We start from the raw sequence: 18,309 nt of genomic DNA on the forward strand, positions 1-18,309 counted from the left end.
TTGTTTTGTTCTGTTCTGTTTTTGAAGGGGGAGGCTGAGGTTAGAGATGGAGTTTTTCTGAGTAGCCTGGCTATCCGTAGACCAGGCTGGCTTCAAATTCACAGAGTTCTGCCTCTATCTTCTAAGAGCTGGTATTAAAGGCATGCACCACTACCACCCAGCGGGAGATGATTCTTAACAGCACCAATTAATTACCTCTAAGTCCCTTTTACTAAGGATCTCCCAACTTATGTCCCCAAACTGCAACAATATCAGTACAGAAGGCTCTTCTTCCCACAGAAGGGTGAGCATCAGAAACAAACTACATACCTCAGCCAACTGACCACTGCTAACAGCACCGACAAGGGTGTGTGTGTGTGAGAGAGAGAGAGAGAGAGAGAGTGTGTGTGTGTGTGTGTGTGTGTGTGTGTGTGTGTGTGTGTGTGTGACAGTGGTATAGATTTGAGTGTACAGGGAGGCCAGATGAATATGTCAGGTACGTCCTTCTCTATTACCCTCCACCTTATTCCCTTCAAACTCCTCACTAAAAACTGGGGACACAGTTAGGCTGGCAGACAACATGTCCCAGCAACTGTCCTGTTTCTAGTCTAGATAGTACTAGGGTTACAAGCACAGACACAGCCATGCCCAGGATTCTGGGGCCTGGTGTGTTTTATTTGACAAAGGTGGTCTTGGATACCAGGTGGCCACATGTCATTACTTGGGGGTTGGGGGGGGGGGGCTGCTGAAGGGAGTCTATGGCCCTTCCTGTTAGATTCCCTGAGTATGTACATCTACCCACAGGGACACACCTGTGACCACAGATCTGTTCCCAAGACTGCCGGACCCTGTATAGTCGTCACATCTGTGCCCCTATTAAGAATGGTATGAGCAGGTTACTGAGCCCCACTGGTACTCACCGAGATTGTCTGCACCTCTAGGAATGATCACATCAGCATATTTCTTTGTCTGTGGAGAGAGATTTTTACAGCACATTAACTGGGGAGTTCAGGTACAAACCTGAGTCCCTCTCCAGGGGCGCAAGGGAGCAGCCTGAGGCTCGGACTGCAATGCTGAGGAAGGAGAGGCCTAAGGAAGTATATTCATGGCCAAAATGTGAGTGGAGGGGAGAAAGGGCGTGTCAAGTCTCACCAGCACTAGGAAGAAGAGCACTGATCAGGAAAACTCACTAACTGGCGATGCAGTGCAGTGGCAGAGCTTTTACCTGGTATGAGTAAGACCCTGGATTCCACATAGACACACACACCCTACACACCCTGAGCTCACAAAACACAGCACCAATAGTTATACTTAAAGGGGATCCATTTACCTTGGCTTTTTTAAGCAGCCTGGGAGGTGATGCTACTCACACCTGGCCCTCGATAAAGCCAGGGAAGAGAACACCCTGCCGGTGGCCGGCTTCACTCTTCTAGCATTACAATATTTTACAAAGTACATTTTAAAAAGTGAAACCATGCTCCCTTTGTGTTGTTGACTGAGATTCCACAAGCCACACTGGCAGTAAGTGTGCCCTAGAATATCCCCCTGGCTTTCCACGCAGTCCACGAGTACCCCCTTGTATACCTGAATACCCTCGTTCCTGGCAACTGCTGAGCACAGACGTGAGACCTTTCTCAGATCCCAACAGATGGGAAATGAGCTGGTGTTGCCTGAGCAAGGAAAGGAGCAGCCGGACCATGGGAACGAGCACAAACATCCCAGAAAACCCCTGGCTGGACTCTTCAGCTGGCCTCTACCTCAGTTAAACGGCAGAACGGTGCCTGTGGTTGGTTCCCAATGGTGAAATCTTGCTGGGTTCTCAGTAAGTCAAAGAGTAGGAAGGTTCTCAGGGAAAGAGATGAAAAGAATTTTACAGCCCATCGGCCCTGGGAGCCCTTCCCCAGAAACCTCTCTTACAACCTAACCTTCAGGCTGGCAAACTTACTCAGGCTTACTCAGAAAGCCCAGCAGTCCCTGACTGAAAACAAAACCAAGCCGGATGTAAGGTGAAGGTCTAAGCGACTTAAAGCAGACATGTTGAGGAGAAAGAGCAGAAAAGAAACCCACTTACTCTGAAGACCATCCCCAACACCACTCTTCGGAAATGATCGCACTCAAACCGGCCTAAGCTCCACCTTCTCCCTTTCCTAATTGTAAATAAGGAAGGCCTGCTTTGCCAGACCAGCGCCTGCTCAATCTGGGAGGGCACAGCAATTCTCCTAATGTTCCTTCCGTATCTTCTTCCCTTCTCAAGACCACAGCACCCCTTGAGTCTCAGGCAACTTCCCGTCACACGCCCCGTTTGGCTGATTAGAAGTCACTCCCCTTTGGTTCTCAGAAAGCCATCTCAGGGACCTCCCAGGTCCTACAGTGGGGATACAGCTGTGCCAGGACACAGGCAAGGAAGAGGATTCTAGCATTGCAAATGAAGCAACTATGGCAGTGCGCACACCCACCCCCTGACCTTCTGGAGTGAGTCTCCAGCTGGCTAAGGTCTATCTTGGATGTGAGCTAGCAAAGTCTTGATACCATAGCCTTCCCAGGCAAGAAACGCAGGTTGTGCTGGGAGATACTCAGGACTAGAGTGACCTTAAGAGGGAGAGGGGAGAAAGACAGCAGGATGGAACCTAGCCTGCTGCCTCAGGACGTCAATCAGGAGTAAGACTGAAGCTGTGCAAAGCCCAGCTATCTGCCATCACGGAGCCAGAGCGAAGGCAGTTAAAAGCTCTTAATGCTCTCACAAAGGACCCAGCACAGGCCTGGTGGCTAATAACCATCTGTAACTCCAGTTCCAGAGGAGCCAGGCCCTCCCTTTTCTGGGCACTCCATGCATGTGCACAGACATACACAGGCAAAAACACCCACACACATAACAATAACAAATAAACCCTTAAAGAAGATGAAACTATTAAATATCAAGATTTACATTTAGCAGAGACAAAGAATACAACTCACTGGCAAGCAGAATTCCTCAAAGGCGGGCTTCACGAACGTAATGTACTGCGACAAAATCTGCTCAAGGTCCCTCCCTCTTTCACTGATGTCCCTCAAAACTGTAAGGGAAAGAAGAAACAGAAAACAAAAATTAACAAAGTAGTTCAGGAGGAAGCATGTTGGTTTCATGCAGGTCGACCAGATGACTGAGAAGCCGGACTTCTCAGATCCTTGACCTAAGAAGGATTGACAAGAGATTTAGAAAAAAAAAAAGGTTACATTAAGTCTTATTTACTACCGTCAGATTCTACCAAAGTGTGTTCCCTAACACAAAAGGCTGCCTAACCAAGACCAGCAAACAGCTTTTTTGTCTCAGGCAAACAGAATTTCTACATGACCCAGAAAAGAGCAAGACATTCCCAGTGAGTCGTGGCAACAGGAAGCAGGTGGCAGTGGCTGACAGGATGCTCCCCAGTGTTCCCAAGTGCACGGCATCCTCTGTTGTGGGGTCAGTTAGTCAGCACCAACACCACCCACACCCCCTGCAACTCTCCTGGGTGGGAATACCAGTGGTCGGGAAGCCCGCTCCACTCACCTCGGGCACAGGTTTGCAAATAGAAATTCCCCCAGTGAGAGAAGCACATTCCGGCAAGGCGAGGCTGGAGCTCGCTGGAGCTCGGAGGAAGCTCAGATGGACCCAGAGTCATCACTTCTATGTCTACGTCCTCCGCTCGGTCCCTCTAGTCAGGGACCTGCAGCAGACACTTGTTAAAACCTAGTTTTAAGGGCCAGACCATCTTGGTTCTGTCACTGAGCTCTGACCTCCCCTAGCCTCAGTTTCCCTTAGAGAAGTGAGCTAGGAAGGGGGCCCTGTCAACCTGCACAGCCCTCGCTCTGCACAGCTGACACTTTAAAGCTGCTTGTCAACCTGTTTTTCACCTGTATTTCCAGGGTTAAAGTAGTTATGTATGTGTGCATGCGATCACACCCACATATGTGTGGGCACACCCCACACAGACCTGCTGCTGCCTGCAGACCAGACCTGGTAACTCCATCTGTTATAAGAGAAGCCAGTGGGTCATGCTGTCAGCTCTGGGGGAGATGGGGCGGGGGTGTCGTGGGGCAGGGAGAAGAGTGACCCAGCAAGAATGCATGGATGGCTCTCTTTATCTAGTGAGTATGGATCTGGAGGAACAGGATCTAGATGTGAGTCCTATCCCCAGAGACTCCTGCTCCTGTGACCTTAAACAAGTGACTTAGGCTCTTTGAGTCTTCATTTCCTTAAACAAAAAGTAGACAAAGAACATCATATTTCTAACCGGGGGTGGGAGGAATCTCGTGCAGCCTAGGCTGGTCTTGACAGGCAGCAGAGGATGACCTCTACTCCTACCACCTGCCCAGGTGTGGGCCACTGTGCTCAGTTTTCCTGCAGTGCTGGGGAAAGAATCCAGGCTTTTGTGCAGGCCAGGTAAGCAATTAACAAACGGAGCTACACTGCCAGCCCTGGCAAAGCTATTAGTTAAGATAACAGGGAGGTACAGAAAAGCTCCAGCGTGGCAGCTGGCACACAGTAGGTCCAATAAGCCTACCCTCCTGTGACAACCACAATATTAGCACAACCTGGAGGGGGCTCCTCACAGTAAGACCAGTCAGTAAGGGGAGGGGGCGGGGGGGGGCTGCAGAGGAGAGCCCTGCAGAGTCCTGGACAGGTGTGCCAAGGTTGGGGAGAGGCCAGAAGGACACAAACACATGCAATGGATATTTTAAAAGGGGACAGATGGAAAAGAAGACTCACAAAGAAATGAGTCCCAGATATTGAGAACATGCAATAACAGAAAAGGCACTGTCACCCAACTCCCCAAGAGCCTTCAAATAAGTTGTCACCTTTAACAGACCAGGATGGCTCCATGGCCAAGGGCATGCTGGGGCCAGCCAGCACACTGCATTTGAAATGCCCTGCTCCTTCAGCACTGCCAAGAAGCTGAGCCAGACCAAGGGCTGAGTCAGAACAAGATCTTGGCACAAACCGGCAACTCCAGAAAACCAACACTCCCACCCCACCCCACTGCAGCCCAGCCTGAGCCCCGCTCTGGTGTTGGAACGACGAAGTCATGTGCAGGAAGCTGCATGTGCGCTAGCTCCCTGCCTGCCTGGAAGAGCCCAGCAGTGCTCTAAATGCCCTGGTGCTTAAGAGCAGCCAGGAGGAAGGAGCAGAGAGAAGCACTCAGTAAACAGAGAGTAAGGGGATCTAGGAGGGCCCTCGGCATGGGCGGGATTCTAAAACCCACTCCTCCCTTGCCGGTATGTTAGATACCTAGCACAACTAGCCTAGGTTATGCACAGTGGGCGGAAGCACAGCACGCAACTCTCTCAGAATGTTCTCCAGTCCTCTATCTGCTACTGTCTACACTCACTGTCCCCCGGCCTTGCAGCTCCCAGAACCCCAAGCATACACCAAGTGTGCTTTGTGTCACGCCTGGAAAGAAGGAACTTGTAGAAATGACCTGTAAGAAAACTCCACAAATCCACCAGGGAAGAAGGAGCTTGGCAGATGGGGACTTGTAAAGACACATCTGAAATGAGGAGGCAGCAGTTACCCAGACAGCAACGGGCAGGGCAGACAGTCCCTGGCCAAAGGGAACCCCAGGGGGAGTTGGATACACACACCTTTAAATCTCAACCCTTGGAGGCAGAGGCAAGCAGATCTCCCAGATTCCTCATCACTTCAGGGACTTCCCATATTCATGTGAAGACCCTCTCCCCACCCTAGGCCAGGAAAGGGAAGGGGAATGCTTAGTCAACCTGGATCGTGATGACCTGATTTTAGTCAGAAGCCAAGACTCACCTATTTCCTCTGAGGTCCCTGGAGGGTTGAGTCCCACCTGCTAGCCTAGTGAGCCTCTCAGTCAGACCCTCCCGAGGCCCTAGCTAGACTGCAGAGAGGATACCAGCCCCTCCCTCTCAAAAGTCTGACCTCACATGTAGCAAACATCAACGCCTGCGCCTCTGGGCACTCTCCCTGCATCATCTCTAACCCTGAAGTCACTGAAGGACTGAAGGACCAATCCCCGGATGACTGTGTGCTAGGAAAAAAAAAGGTTCAAACACAGTTTGCCCAAGGCTACGCATCCATAGGCAATGAAGCCTGAGGCTTAGTGCATTTCACCTGGCTTTGATATATTATTACTATTATTATTCTTTTTATTTTATTTTATTTTTAATGTACTATGTTGCCTCTTTAGCTTGGCAGCCATAGGTGAGGAAAAGAGCTGCCCTTACAGGTGAGGTGGCAAGCCGGCCACTGGGTCAGATGCACTGAGGTGGGGAGGGGCCATAAAGAAACACAAGCCTGGGCATCCCGAGAGCCACCACCATCACTGAGCTGGAAGAGGGACCTGCCTGCTGGAGCCAAGGTCTCTCCCATCAATCTCCCCCACCACATAAGGATACTTTCGTTGCTCCCCCGCGTAAGAGTTCAAGTGGGGTTCCAAGTGAGCATGCACCCCACCATTCCTTGGCAGGAACATCCCTTGGACTAATTTCTCTCAGTTCTGCTTCTATTAACAGCTCTTGCTGAATAATATATATATAATAGCATATATATATAATAGCATATATATATAATAGCATATATATTGTATGTCACATATTACATATATTATCAACCTATTTCCTAGAATGTCCAATAACTCACCTACTAGGATCTGCTGGAGACAGAGTCTAAACCAGCCTTGAACTAGCTAAGGATGACCTTGAATTTCTGACCCTCCTTCCTCTACCTCTCCGGATGCTTCAGTGATATAGGACGCCTGTTCATGTGATGCTGGGGACTGAACTTGGACTCCACAGGTGCTAGGTGAGCACTCTCCCCTCTGAGCTGAGCTACAGCCCTAACCCGAGCCACTTCCTATCTAGTCTCTCTTGTATGCTCCATCCATGTGCTGCCCTCAGCAGGCCACTGTGTGTCTAATGCCTGTACCACCTCATCGCTATGACCTAGCCATCCCCCTCCTCCCCTCCCCCCCTTCTCCCCCTCCAAATCCTCCCAGTGGAATCAAATGGCTCCACTCAGCTCCTCGCCCAGTTCTGCGGTTTCTGAGGATGCACAGACTCATCACAAGCACATGCCCACTCTCGGGAAGGCCTGGCTCCAGGATTAGCTCGAGGGAATGAGAATATGAGGAGCAGATGGTGGGAAAGGGCACTGGGCACTGCAGGCATGGGGGTCCCTGTCCCCAGACGCCCTACAGTTAGTTACTTCCAGGACCAAGGCATCTTTTGTTGACATCCTATGGGGAAAAAAAACCCATACACATCTAAGCTACATGATTCCCAATAAAACTAGCCTTATTTAACCTTCGTGACCAAACAAGCCTTTCTTTACCTAAACAGTAAAGTGACTAGTACTAATCCCTTCTTAAATATCACCAAACACTGGGTAGCAGGATATCCTAGGGTTGGGCTGATATAACTTGGTTGGGTCACAGGGCCACGCAGCTGCATTAGGAAAGGTCCAAGTTTCACTTCAGATCCAGGAAAGGCATGCATGTGCCTCTCCTGGGCTCCCATCCATCTGCTCCCAAAGTGAGCAGAACATCTGAAGCTTACAGAACACACCTCTGCGAGACAGACGGGTGTCCGCATCTGTGTCCACAAAAAGCTTCATCTGGAACAGGTCTCGGACCTCCTGGGAATAGAAGGCTAGGATCCCTTCGAAGAGCACCACATCTGCGGGGTAGATGGTGACCGTCTCCTCTTTCCTGCAGAGACAGAGAGCAGTGACAGAGCTAAATGACCAGGGAGCGACTGCAAGATCAGAGCATCCGCTGGGCTGCAATTCTGGGTCCTCTCCTGCTATAGCCCCACAACAAGAGAGGAGCTTGCCTCTTAGCCCCAGAGGCCTCAGGCCACCGCCATGCAGACAAGGGCTAGGACAAACTGGTGGCAGTCATTCTTTAAATAAAACGGGTTGAAGGATGCAGACCGAGACAAAAACAGGTGTGAGTTCTAGTTTCTCTGAAGGCATCTCCAGGAATTCTGACATGCCTGGCACTTCTGCAACTTAGCATTCTGAACTTTTAAGAACCAGGTATTCAGTCCTTGCTACATACCCCTACCCACTGCTGCACACGTCTACCCACTCTCCCTACCTGAGGCAACTTAAGGGGAGCAAAGAGCCAAGGGAAAGAGTGGGGAAGAGAAGTTCTGGAGTGTGCTGTGATGAACGAGAAAGCCCTAGACGGGAGTCCCGAGTTCTCCGCCCACCTCTTCCAAGGGCCCCCATCCCTTGTGACAGACAGCTCATTCACTCACAGGGCTGGGCAGATCCTTGCACAGTGGTCCAGGGATGGGTCTGGACAGCCACGCTGCCTGGGGCTCCTCTGCCCCACACCCCTTCAGTGCATTCTTAGTCTCTGACAAAGTATCTGCCCTACACCTCCTTATAGGCTCTCACTGCCTCTCACTCCTGTTAACACTGTACAGTCAGTCTACAAGCGAGCTAACATTCCCAAACCACTCTAAGTTAGCGGGGTACTTAGTTTTAATGTTCTCCAATCCCTCATAGAGCAGGACCTGGCCATACTCACTGCACCCTCACCCTCTCATCTTCCTCCTTTGTCCCAACCCCTGCTATACCCTCATGCCCTGGGTTATGAGGAAGGCACAGGCTATGTATGTGTGCACTGCACTAAGAACTCAGACATGTAGAAAAGGATAATGTAGATAGAGGTGAGCACTAGGCTTATAATAGCAGGAACATCTAGTAAGAGATCTTAGTTCCTGTTTTAAAAGAATTCAAGAATGGCACAGTAATCAGAAGAAAGAAAAGCCGACGGGAAAATCTTCCTAACAACTCACAGATAGTGCTACTACAAACTCAGGTCAGAGGCCACACCTGGGAACAGGCGATCTACAAGTTCAGCTTACGGCTGCAGAGTCCCAAGGACTTATATGCTCACCAGTTCTGAAGACTCATAGCTGGCCAACAAGAGTAAATATTCCCAAATGCATCTTCATATTAGGACAAGGAGAGTGAGCTCGGATTCTAATTACGCCCTAGGATGGATGGCCACAGGCAGGAGGGCTTCAGCAGAGATGGGGAGTCTGTCTGGAGCTAACGTCTGGATGCTGTCTGCAGAGCAGGGACTAGCTTTGGAGTGTGGTATGTTCCTGCCCAAAAGTTCAACCCCATCCTCCAAGTATTCCACGAACGACGGGGGAGGAGGCAGCGTGCACACCTGGGCTGCTCTGAGCCTCAAGAGCTGACAAGCTCCAGCCAACCTGGCTGGCTTACCGTGAGTGGGAGACAAAGTCATACACAGGGATCTGGACTGTTTTTCCTTCGGTGATTTCTTTGAGTGTTTTGAAGATGAGTTCGTTGTCAAAGGCATCTGAAGGAAATCAAATTCTTAATCAACACAGCTCTGGGTTTGAAAGTAACCTGTTCTAAAACCAGAACAAACACCCCAAAGTACACTGCCTCTCCAAAGCCAATGCCTACCCATGATAGAATATAAACACTCCCCGGATCTTAAAACAGGGTATGTGAGTGAGTTCTGGCAAACCGACCTGTTGTGTTGTTTTCTGCTGACATCCTATACTTGGTGTTGACAGGCCCCCCTCCCATCTCTCCTCAAAGGTCAGCTGGGCGGCCTGGGACTGGCTCACGCCAAGTGGAAAGTGTACTGTGACTAAGAAGAGCCACAAGTCCCACGCCAAGCAGCGCTGACTCCCAACAATGAGAAGCCCAGACGATCTGAAGGAGCAATGGCTGATCTAGGCCAGCAGCACGTTTACAGGTCCACATTTCCCTTCTTGGTGGTCGCCAAGCAGAACACATGGGGCAGGGTGGGGGTTAAGGGGTGGGTGGAGGTGATAAAGGCTGCTCCACATCAGAAGGACCAGTGGTGTTTTTGCTCCTGGGGCTGGCCCATCTTTACCCAAGTTTATATGGTTGTCATTCGATTCAGTCAGTCCTCTGCAAAGTATTCCAAAACCCATTCTTTCCTCTGAGCATATGACAGCCCTGCAAGCTGGTCATTAGGTCCCCATGGTGTGGACAGGAGGAACAGACTGGGAGAAGCTAAGCCTCGTGAACACGGCCACCACCTGATCCACCTTCAACACACACACACACACAGCTTTCAACTGCCAACTCACCCGGGTGATCGAAGTTGAATTGGCCCTTGAGGGCTTTGGCCTTTTGCTCTGAGGTGAGGACTCGGTAGAAGCTATCCTGGCTCAGGATGACCACCTGCTTCTGGTGGTAATCCACTTCATTCTGCCCCAGAAGCTGGACGATCTTAGCACAAACGGAGGACTGTGAGGAGAGAAGACGACAGCCGTGAATAAGAGGCGTGGTGTGTGTGTGGGAGTGTGCTGGGGCAAAGGAAGTGCACATCTCTAGGCTGAGGGAAGACGCCGGCAGCTCTGACAATATACAGCCAACTAAAACAATAAGACACTGCCTGGGGGTGGGGGCAGGATTTGGGATCTTTAAAAAAAAAGCTCCTAAGACCAACCAGCCTGCTGAAAGGAAGGTCTAGGGATCCCATGGTCCCCCCCCCCTCCTCCTCCTCCTCCTCCTCAGCCCCTGCTGCTCTGAGTGCTCAGAGCTGTATGGTGTGGAGGCAGTGAGTGGCCCTACCTCCTCTCTGCAAGCTGGTGAATGAAAATGGAATGCCAAGTATTACTCCATCTTCGCGTAGAAAGTGGAACTGATGCTATGCTGACAGACCAAGAAGTGACTAAGTAAACACGGGCACTCAGCCCCTACACGGCCTCATCAGTGCGAGCAGAGCAAGGGCTATGAGACACGGTGCTGGGCTGGAATGACGGCTCGGTGGCTGAAGTGCTTGCTGCTCTTCCGGGGACACGAGTTCCACCCCCAGCACCCTGGATGGGTGGCTCACAATCACCCATAACTCTAACTTCAGGGAAGCCAACAGCTTCTTCTGGCTTTTAAAGGCATGCAGATACACGCAGGTAGATATAAATAGGCAATAAAACCTTAAAACACAACTCGCTCCAGAAGCAGACAGGCAAGATGGCTCAGTGGGTAAGGCACTGGTCACCAAGCCTGTAGCCTGTGGTGGACCAGCGAGGCCAAAGGAAAAGAGTGAATTGAATAAGTTGTCGTCTAACCTCCAATGACATGCACATACATGCACATACTAAATGAGGATGTTCTCTGACCTCCACTGACATGCACATACACGCACATAATAAATGAGGATGTTCTCTGATCTCCACAGACATGTACATACACGCACATACTAAATGAGGATGTTCTCTGATCTCCACAGACATGCACACACACACACACACTAAACACAGATGTAGTGACATAATAAAAAGTGCACTGAGCCTTTGGTTCCAGCACTCTGGGAGGAGGCGGCCCAAGGCCTGAGTCTGAGGCCAGCCTGGTCTGCAGAGCTAGGAAAAGCTCCAGAAGCAACAGCTCAGCCCTGACATATTACAGTTTCCAGGCGTGGCTTTGCTTTTAAACCTGTTTTACAAACTTTGCCACCTGATTTTAACAGCACAACACACACACACTAAAGCCTAAAGTTACAATTCTTATAAACGTTTGGTTTATCAGAGCCTGAGCACGGCAGCCGCTCACTGCACTGGTCTGTATTTATCTATCAGACTGTTCTGCACAGCACAGCCACACAACCTGGTAAGAATCCTTGAAGGAGGAACTTGAATAAGTTGTCGTCTAAGTTTGCTGCAGTTTTATTGTTCCAAAGTGATTTTCCCTCTTGTGACACTTATGAGTAGGCTAAAAAGTCCATGGTCAAGTACTCTTCGTAATCCCTGACTGGGACAGGGCTGTTTTGTGAGCCTAACCGTATATGAAGGAAATCACTAGTACAGGAGCTCAACAGATAGTCAGTGTTAATGGGGAGAGGGTGGGGCACAACACGGTGGGTGTCTAGCACAGCCTGAGGGAGTTTGCCTGCAGTATCTTCATCCTCTCTGATTTTCCTAGGCAGGGTTTCTCCATGTAGTCCTGGCTATTCCCGAACTCCTCTGTAGACCAGGCCAGCCCGGCTCAGAGATCTGTCCACCAGGTGCAGGTACTAAAGGCATGTGCCACCTCGCTCTGCTCCATCCTTATTAATACAGGGTCACCAGAACAATTAGACCCTTGTCAATCCCCACACACTGAAAAGCAGGGCGGAGAGGGGACTAGAGAGGTGGCTCAGAGCTAAGAGTACTTACTTCTCTTAAAGCGGGTAGTGGTCTGAGAGGTAAGCCAGGTCTACAGAGCCAAGTCCAGGACAGCCAGGCCTACACAGAGAAAACAGGGTGTGCGTGTGTGTGTGTGTGTGTGTGTGTGTGTGTGTGTGTGTGTGTGTGTGTGTGCGTGTGCGCGCGCGCGCGCGCGCGCGTGCAGAGGTTGGGGAGTTGTCACTCCTCTTGCAGAGAACCCACATGGTTCAATTCCCAGAATAACCCACATGGTGGTTCAAAACAATTCTACTTCCGGGGCATCTGACACCTTCTGACCTCCTCAGTCACCAGTTACGCCTGTTGTGTACAGGCAGACACCCATGTAGGCCTAACACTCACACATATAAAGCAAAATAAATCAAATCTTTTTAAAAAGTGGACATGCCAGTTGCCACTGTGAGCTGCTGTCTGAATACAACCAAGTATAACGCTTGTTCAGTCTCGGGGCTGATCAAGCTTCCGCACAAGCACATGCCTCTTCGTCCATCCAGAACTGAAGGGGGCAGGCATCGGCTCCGAGGTCCTCCACAGAAGTCTCCCCCTTCCAGCAGAGAACACTGTCCAGCCGCACTGCACTGCATCCTTACCTCCCTGTCTGCGTTAAATGTCACAGAATTTCATATTCCTAAAGGCAGGGGAGTGGCCTGCATACACAAAAGTCCCAGTTGTCGGGAGCCAGGATCCACAGGCTAAGTGTTCCAGAAGTGCGCAACAATGGCTTCCTTTCTCAGAGGCACTCTTGCTGGCCCCCGGGAAGCACCAGTGTGTCAGCTCGTCACCAGGACCTTCCAGCTGGCAGTTCCTAAAAGGGCAGATGCCGAGCCTGCTGCGGATCCTGGTTAATAAGCAAAGGCTTTTTCTCTAAAAATCATCCTCACACGAGAGTCGGCTCTTACAGCCCAGACACCATCTGGCTATTCCATTTCTAGCAGTGTGTCTTCCCAGGCCTAAGCCCCTATGAGGCTCCCAGCCAGTGCCAATACTGCTGAGGAGGTAGAGCCCTGGGGACTGCTCTGTCTCTGTCATAGACCCTCCAACCCCAGGATGGACACGCTCCGGACAAGGACAGGGCTGGAGAGCTCTGGTGGCCCCCACCCTTAGAAGGGTGAAAGGCTGGGGGGGGGGGGGGGTTGGGGGGGGGTTGTCCCTGCAGCCTCACAAGAGACATCCTGTCTAAGGGCCACTCTGCCCAGCGTGCCACGATCCCATCAAGTTACCTGTCTAATTTTGTCGAGGCTACTTCAGAATCAGGGGGAAGGAAAGCCTAGCAACCAGTCAGCCAGGCTTAAAGGAGCCAATCAGCAGGCAAGCAGATTCATCATTTCCTTCTTCTCAGTTAACACTTGCCCTGAACTCAACTGACCTCATCATCTGGTGGTGGGAAAAGGCCATGAAGGGCCATCTGGCCCCTTCGCCCTGGTACTGTGAATAAGTCACACCAATTACTTCAGTCTTTCCCTGCTAATATGATTACTAAGTTCTATCTCAAGATTAAAAAAAAAAAAAATCATGCCCCTGCCCCCAGACATTACATCACATTTTTGGGCTCAGGGGTTGTGTTCCTCACACAACTCACAGGCTCTAATTTACAGGCATGAGAACATCAAAACACCCATAATTTGCTCTGGCCACAACTGAGAACAAAGTTCAAATCTGTTTGATTCCAACAGGATCAATCCAACCTTGTGGCCATAGTTGAGAGGTGCCACTCATGCTTCCTTCCCTAGAGTAGCTGAAAGCCATCTATATAGTCTTAAGAGTGGCTAGCCCAAAACCATGCGATGCTAAGCAGGCAAACCAACTACGAAGCACAGCAACTGTGTGCTCAAGGACCAGACACAATCGCAACGAGAAACGTGCTCAACTGCTTCAAATGCATACGGTTCTCCAATACCACAAAGAGGCCCAGACCATTCCAGTAACCCAGGAATCAGCTTTTCTCTCCAGGGGCGGACCAAGCTGTAGCACAGAGGGGAGGAGGAGGGGGTCTCAGTTCAGCAGAGGTCCTTTGCTTTAAACCTGGCACCTGTAGAGTGCCCACAGCTCCTTTTTAGCATCAGCCGTGGTTTAGACTAGTCTCTCCTAGAGTCTCTATCCCAACAGACACAATCACTTAAATACTCAGTAGGGACGGCTGGTTGTGTGTTCTGAATCTCCAGCCCTGAGCATCAGCAGGGCACTGACATTTTCTACCCTTCCTTGCACTGTGTCATCATGCTACATTCTGGTCACTTTAATACGTACAGGTCTTAAGCGGAAGGTTCCAGGAAGCTCCACCTCTTAATTAAGTACCGCCTCTTTTTGTTCCTCCTAGTGAGGACTCAAGAGCTGGAGCTTCAGCAGCCGCCCTGAAGCAACTAAAGATGGACAGTAGCTAAACAAAGTCTGAGAGTCGGGGCTCACAAATCAGATAAAAGGAAGAGCATGCTATGTTCACAATAGTCCTCCAAAGTCAGGCTGGAAGTGTCTGTGAACTGGACAGTATCAGAGGGGAGGGCCTTGAGGGGCAGTCCACTTTCATTTCTATCACTGTGATAAAGAAAATCCTCAGATACATAGGTAGGGAGGTAGACCGATGATGATAGATAGATCTCCTGTGAACTTTAAAAGTTTTCTCTAGATAGCCTATGATACCTAATGCGATGCAGACGCTACACAAGCAGCTGTCGTGCTATGATCTAGACACACTAAGTATAGGTGTGATTTAAACACACACACACACCTTCCATCCAAGTACAGGTGACGCGGTTGACAAAAGCTACAGTCTTCCTAGATAGAAAAGGAAATCTTTTAAATGTCTCCAAAAAGAGGGAGGGGAGGAGGAGGGGGAGAAGGAGGAGGGGGAAGAGCTAGAGAGGAAGAGTTAGAGGAAGATGAAGATGATAGAGGGAAAAAAAGAAAAATGCCTCCACAAGAGCAGGCTGTAGACTTCCTTCCTGCAAGACATTTATTTTCCTAATTAGTGACTGCTAGGGTGGGGCCCAGGCTATTGCGGATGGTGCCCTCCCTGGGCCAGCGGATCTGGCTGCTGTAGGAAGGCAGGCTGGGCAAGCCTCGAGGAGCGGCGGTAAGCAGCACCTTCCATGGCCTCTGCATCAGCGCCTGCCTCCCAGCTCCTGCTCTTTGAGTTCCCGTCCTGACTGCCTTTGGTGATAAAAATGCTAAGCAAGCGTGAGTTAATTAAGCCCTTCCCGCCCCCGGTTGCTTCTGGCCGCAGTGTTTCATCACAGCAATAGTAAGCCTGACTATGACACAGAGACACCCTAACCCTCAAACCATCCTATGACGTGGGTGCCACTCTCCTCTCTTACAGGGAACTGAGTCACAGAGAGGCAGAGTGAGCGATTCTGCCTATGACCACCCACTCAAAAGCAGCTGTGCCTGGCTCTGAGCTCAGGCGAGCCTGGCTGGGGGTGGGTGGGTGGGTGGTGGGTGGGCGCTCATATTATTGCAGGCCTGCCAGGTGGATAGAAAGCCCGGGGATTCTTCAAACGGGGTTCAGTGTCAACGTGTTCAAATCCAGCATCGTTGGTAAGACTGCAATTCTCCTTGCAGGGTCTGCAAAGCAGGTGCTTGCCAGGCCTCTTGGGAAGTTAATGGTTCTGAGGAATACTTCACTATGGGGGGCAGAGGGGAAGGTAAGCCACTGCTGATTGTCCACAATTAGTTCTTTTGGTTAAAAGGCGTCTGAGCACTTGCTTAAGGAGGCACAGATGGCTCCTCTAGACAGCAGGTGAGCCCCTGCTGGGTTCTACTGGGAAGGAGCTGTAGAGCAGAGCTTAACACACCACGTGGGCTGGCCTCGTGCTGGGAACAACCGACCCCATTCAGAAGGACTGAGCTAAGAACACAGCACTTCTACCCTCTTAGCCAGCAAGAAGCTACCAGTCCTGAGTTAGTCATTAGTTAGTCAAGAGTAAGTAGTCTCCTTACAAATGCTCTCGGTCCAAATACTAGGACCGTAGCCACAAGAAAAAATGGCCAACACAGAAAGAAGAAACGGGGCGAACGAGTCAGCAATATAAACTGTGGGGCTCTACATCCAAACAAAATGGCTCACACAGAACCGGGGTCTAGAGTCATCCTGTCTGGTCAGCAGCTGGGCGAAGGCAAACTCTCCCACAGCAGTGTACTCGGGATGCAGGTGGTCAAGCTACCCTCACATGAGGTAACAGTGACTCTAAACAGTCACTCTGCAGAAATGACTTCAGCCGTCCTGTATAAAGAAATGAATTCTTTCTGCCTCCACTTCCTCTCCCTCCACCGGAATATGGAATCGTGTCTGTGCACAAATACGGAAGGGAGCTGCCTGGGCTCGCTTTGGTGAAGTCCTTTCTGAAGCGGGCGGCAGAGAGCAAAGATCACACTGGAGGGTCAATAATTTCTCACCTCAGGACACAAGTGGGGCTAGCCCAGGTCCTTCCCCTTGAGGATGCCTGGGGATTAAGAGACAAACTGGAGTGGTGAAACTCAATACTCAGGGTACCTTGCCCCGAGAGGACACAAAACCTACCCATTTGCTCTCCCCTGGCGTCTACGCAGGGAAGACACCTATGACAAAAGTGAGATGCGCAGACAAACGAGAAAAAAGGCAGCTGACTGCCTCTCCTGTTTATATAGTGGAAGAATCACCGGTGGGCGGGGGCAAGAGGGGTAAATGACCAAAGTGCATAATGTGCGCCTATGAAAATCCAAAGCCCATCATCCTGTCCAATCAATACACACTTATTAAAAAAAAAGGGGGGGGGGGACAGAGAAAGGCAGAGCAGCATCAGGGGATCCTCTGAAAATCTTCCAGAGGTAAGGACCACACAGACGAGGCGCTCAGGTGCACACGGCATTCGGCAGCCTCTCCTTCCGCTCTGTGGGCAAGCACTGGAAGCCCAGACACCTGCCTAGGAAGGTCATTTTCAAATTCTTCTTTTGTTCCCGTCCAGCATCTAATGTCTAATGTCCAGGTACAGGGTGGCTGGAGAGAAACAGAACCTCCCTCTCTCCGTCTCTTCCTCGTGGAGTCTTTTTTAACTATCTTTTTTTTTGTTGTTGGGGTTTTTTTTTTTGTTTTTTGTTTTTTTTTTTTTTTTTGGTTTTTTGGTTTTTGGTTTTTGGTTTTTTCAAGACAGGGTTTCTCTGTATAGCCTGGCTGTCCTGGAACTCACTAGGTAGACCAGGCTGGCCTCGAACTCAGAAATCCGCTTGCCTCTGCCTCCCAGAGTGCTGGGATTACAGGCGTGCGCCACCACCACCCAGCTTTTTTTTAACTATCTTTGAGAACAATTTATCGTTCGCTCTTCATAACTTCTGAAAAGACTTCAACAGCTTTCCTGGCAGTCGATTCCCTAGGAAGCTTCCTGGATCCACTGTTCATTGCTGCCTCCGGGCTCCCAAACACCTAGAACCTCACACTATTTAAAAAAAAAAAAAAAAACAACTAACTCATGCTTTAGAAAGAGCAAAACTTGGAGATAGTACAGAGACTGGATGGAAGCAGCTAGGAATTAGGCATGAGGGAAGAATGGATAGATAAGTGAGATTAAAATATCTGGCATGACCAACCCGCTGAACACAGAGCACCGAGAAAGACGCCTAACATGAAGAGGACCAAATGTGTCAGTGACAGAGGACCACTGGAGGTGACAGAGGACCACTGGAGGTTCACAAAGCAAAGTTTGCACCACTCTGGGGGAGGTCGTGCCTGTGGGGGAGTGTAAGGGAAAGGTCGTGCCTGTGGGGGAATGTAAGGGAAATCTCCTCTACTTGTTCAATTGTAACATGGTCACAAAGGAGTGTAGTGTGTATGCAAATGTTCACAGATGCTTTATTGTTAGACTAGAAGAACTCGTGGACAAGAGAACAGGATCTGAGTTCTCTTGTGGCCTGAGTGGAGATCCAACAGCCAGGTTGGGCTGTTTCAAATCACTCTGGCTCAGAGACCGGCCCTAGGAAGGCGGCCTCACCTTGAGCCGTGCAGAAGGGATAGGCTTGGGCGACAGCACGAGGCAAAAAGCAAGGAAAAGCTCACTGGCCACTCTCAGTCTCTGGAGATCAGTGAGAGACCTTGTGAGAGGTCAGGAACAGGTAGAGAGGTCAAGGAAAGACACTCAAGAGGGAGCTTGGGCCTCCCCACACATGTGCACACATACACAACTCCATACA

At 50.3% G+C, this 18,309-nt stretch overlaps 1 protein-coding gene across 3 annotated transcripts in view; it reads right to left on the reverse strand.

Annotated features, from left to right (window-relative positions):
• Uck2 (uridine-cytidine kinase 2) overlaps nt 1-18,309 on the reverse strand; it is a 59,812-nt gene that overhangs the window by 3,886 nt on the left and 37,617 nt on the right. For all 3 annotated transcript variants that reach the window (XM_052200114.1, XM_052200116.1, XM_052200115.1), the window contains exons 2-6: nt 10,075-10,234; nt 9,209-9,305; nt 7,531-7,673; nt 2,935-3,032; nt 900-948 (exon numbers count right to left, since the gene is read on the reverse strand). In XM_052200114.1, the coding sequence (XP_052056074.1) occupies nt 900-948; nt 2,935-3,032; nt 7,531-7,673; nt 9,209-9,305; nt 10,075-10,234 (547 nt within the window). The remainder of the gene's footprint in view (nt 1-899; nt 949-2,934; nt 3,033-7,530; nt 7,674-9,208; nt 9,306-10,074; nt 10,235-18,309) is intronic.

Source organism: Apodemus sylvaticus, chromosome 12 (assembly GCF_947179515.1).
Source record: "Apodemus sylvaticus chromosome 12, mApoSyl1.1, whole genome shotgun sequence".
In the NCBI taxonomy this organism is placed as follows: Eukaryota; Metazoa; Chordata; class Mammalia; order Rodentia; family Muridae; genus Apodemus; species Apodemus sylvaticus.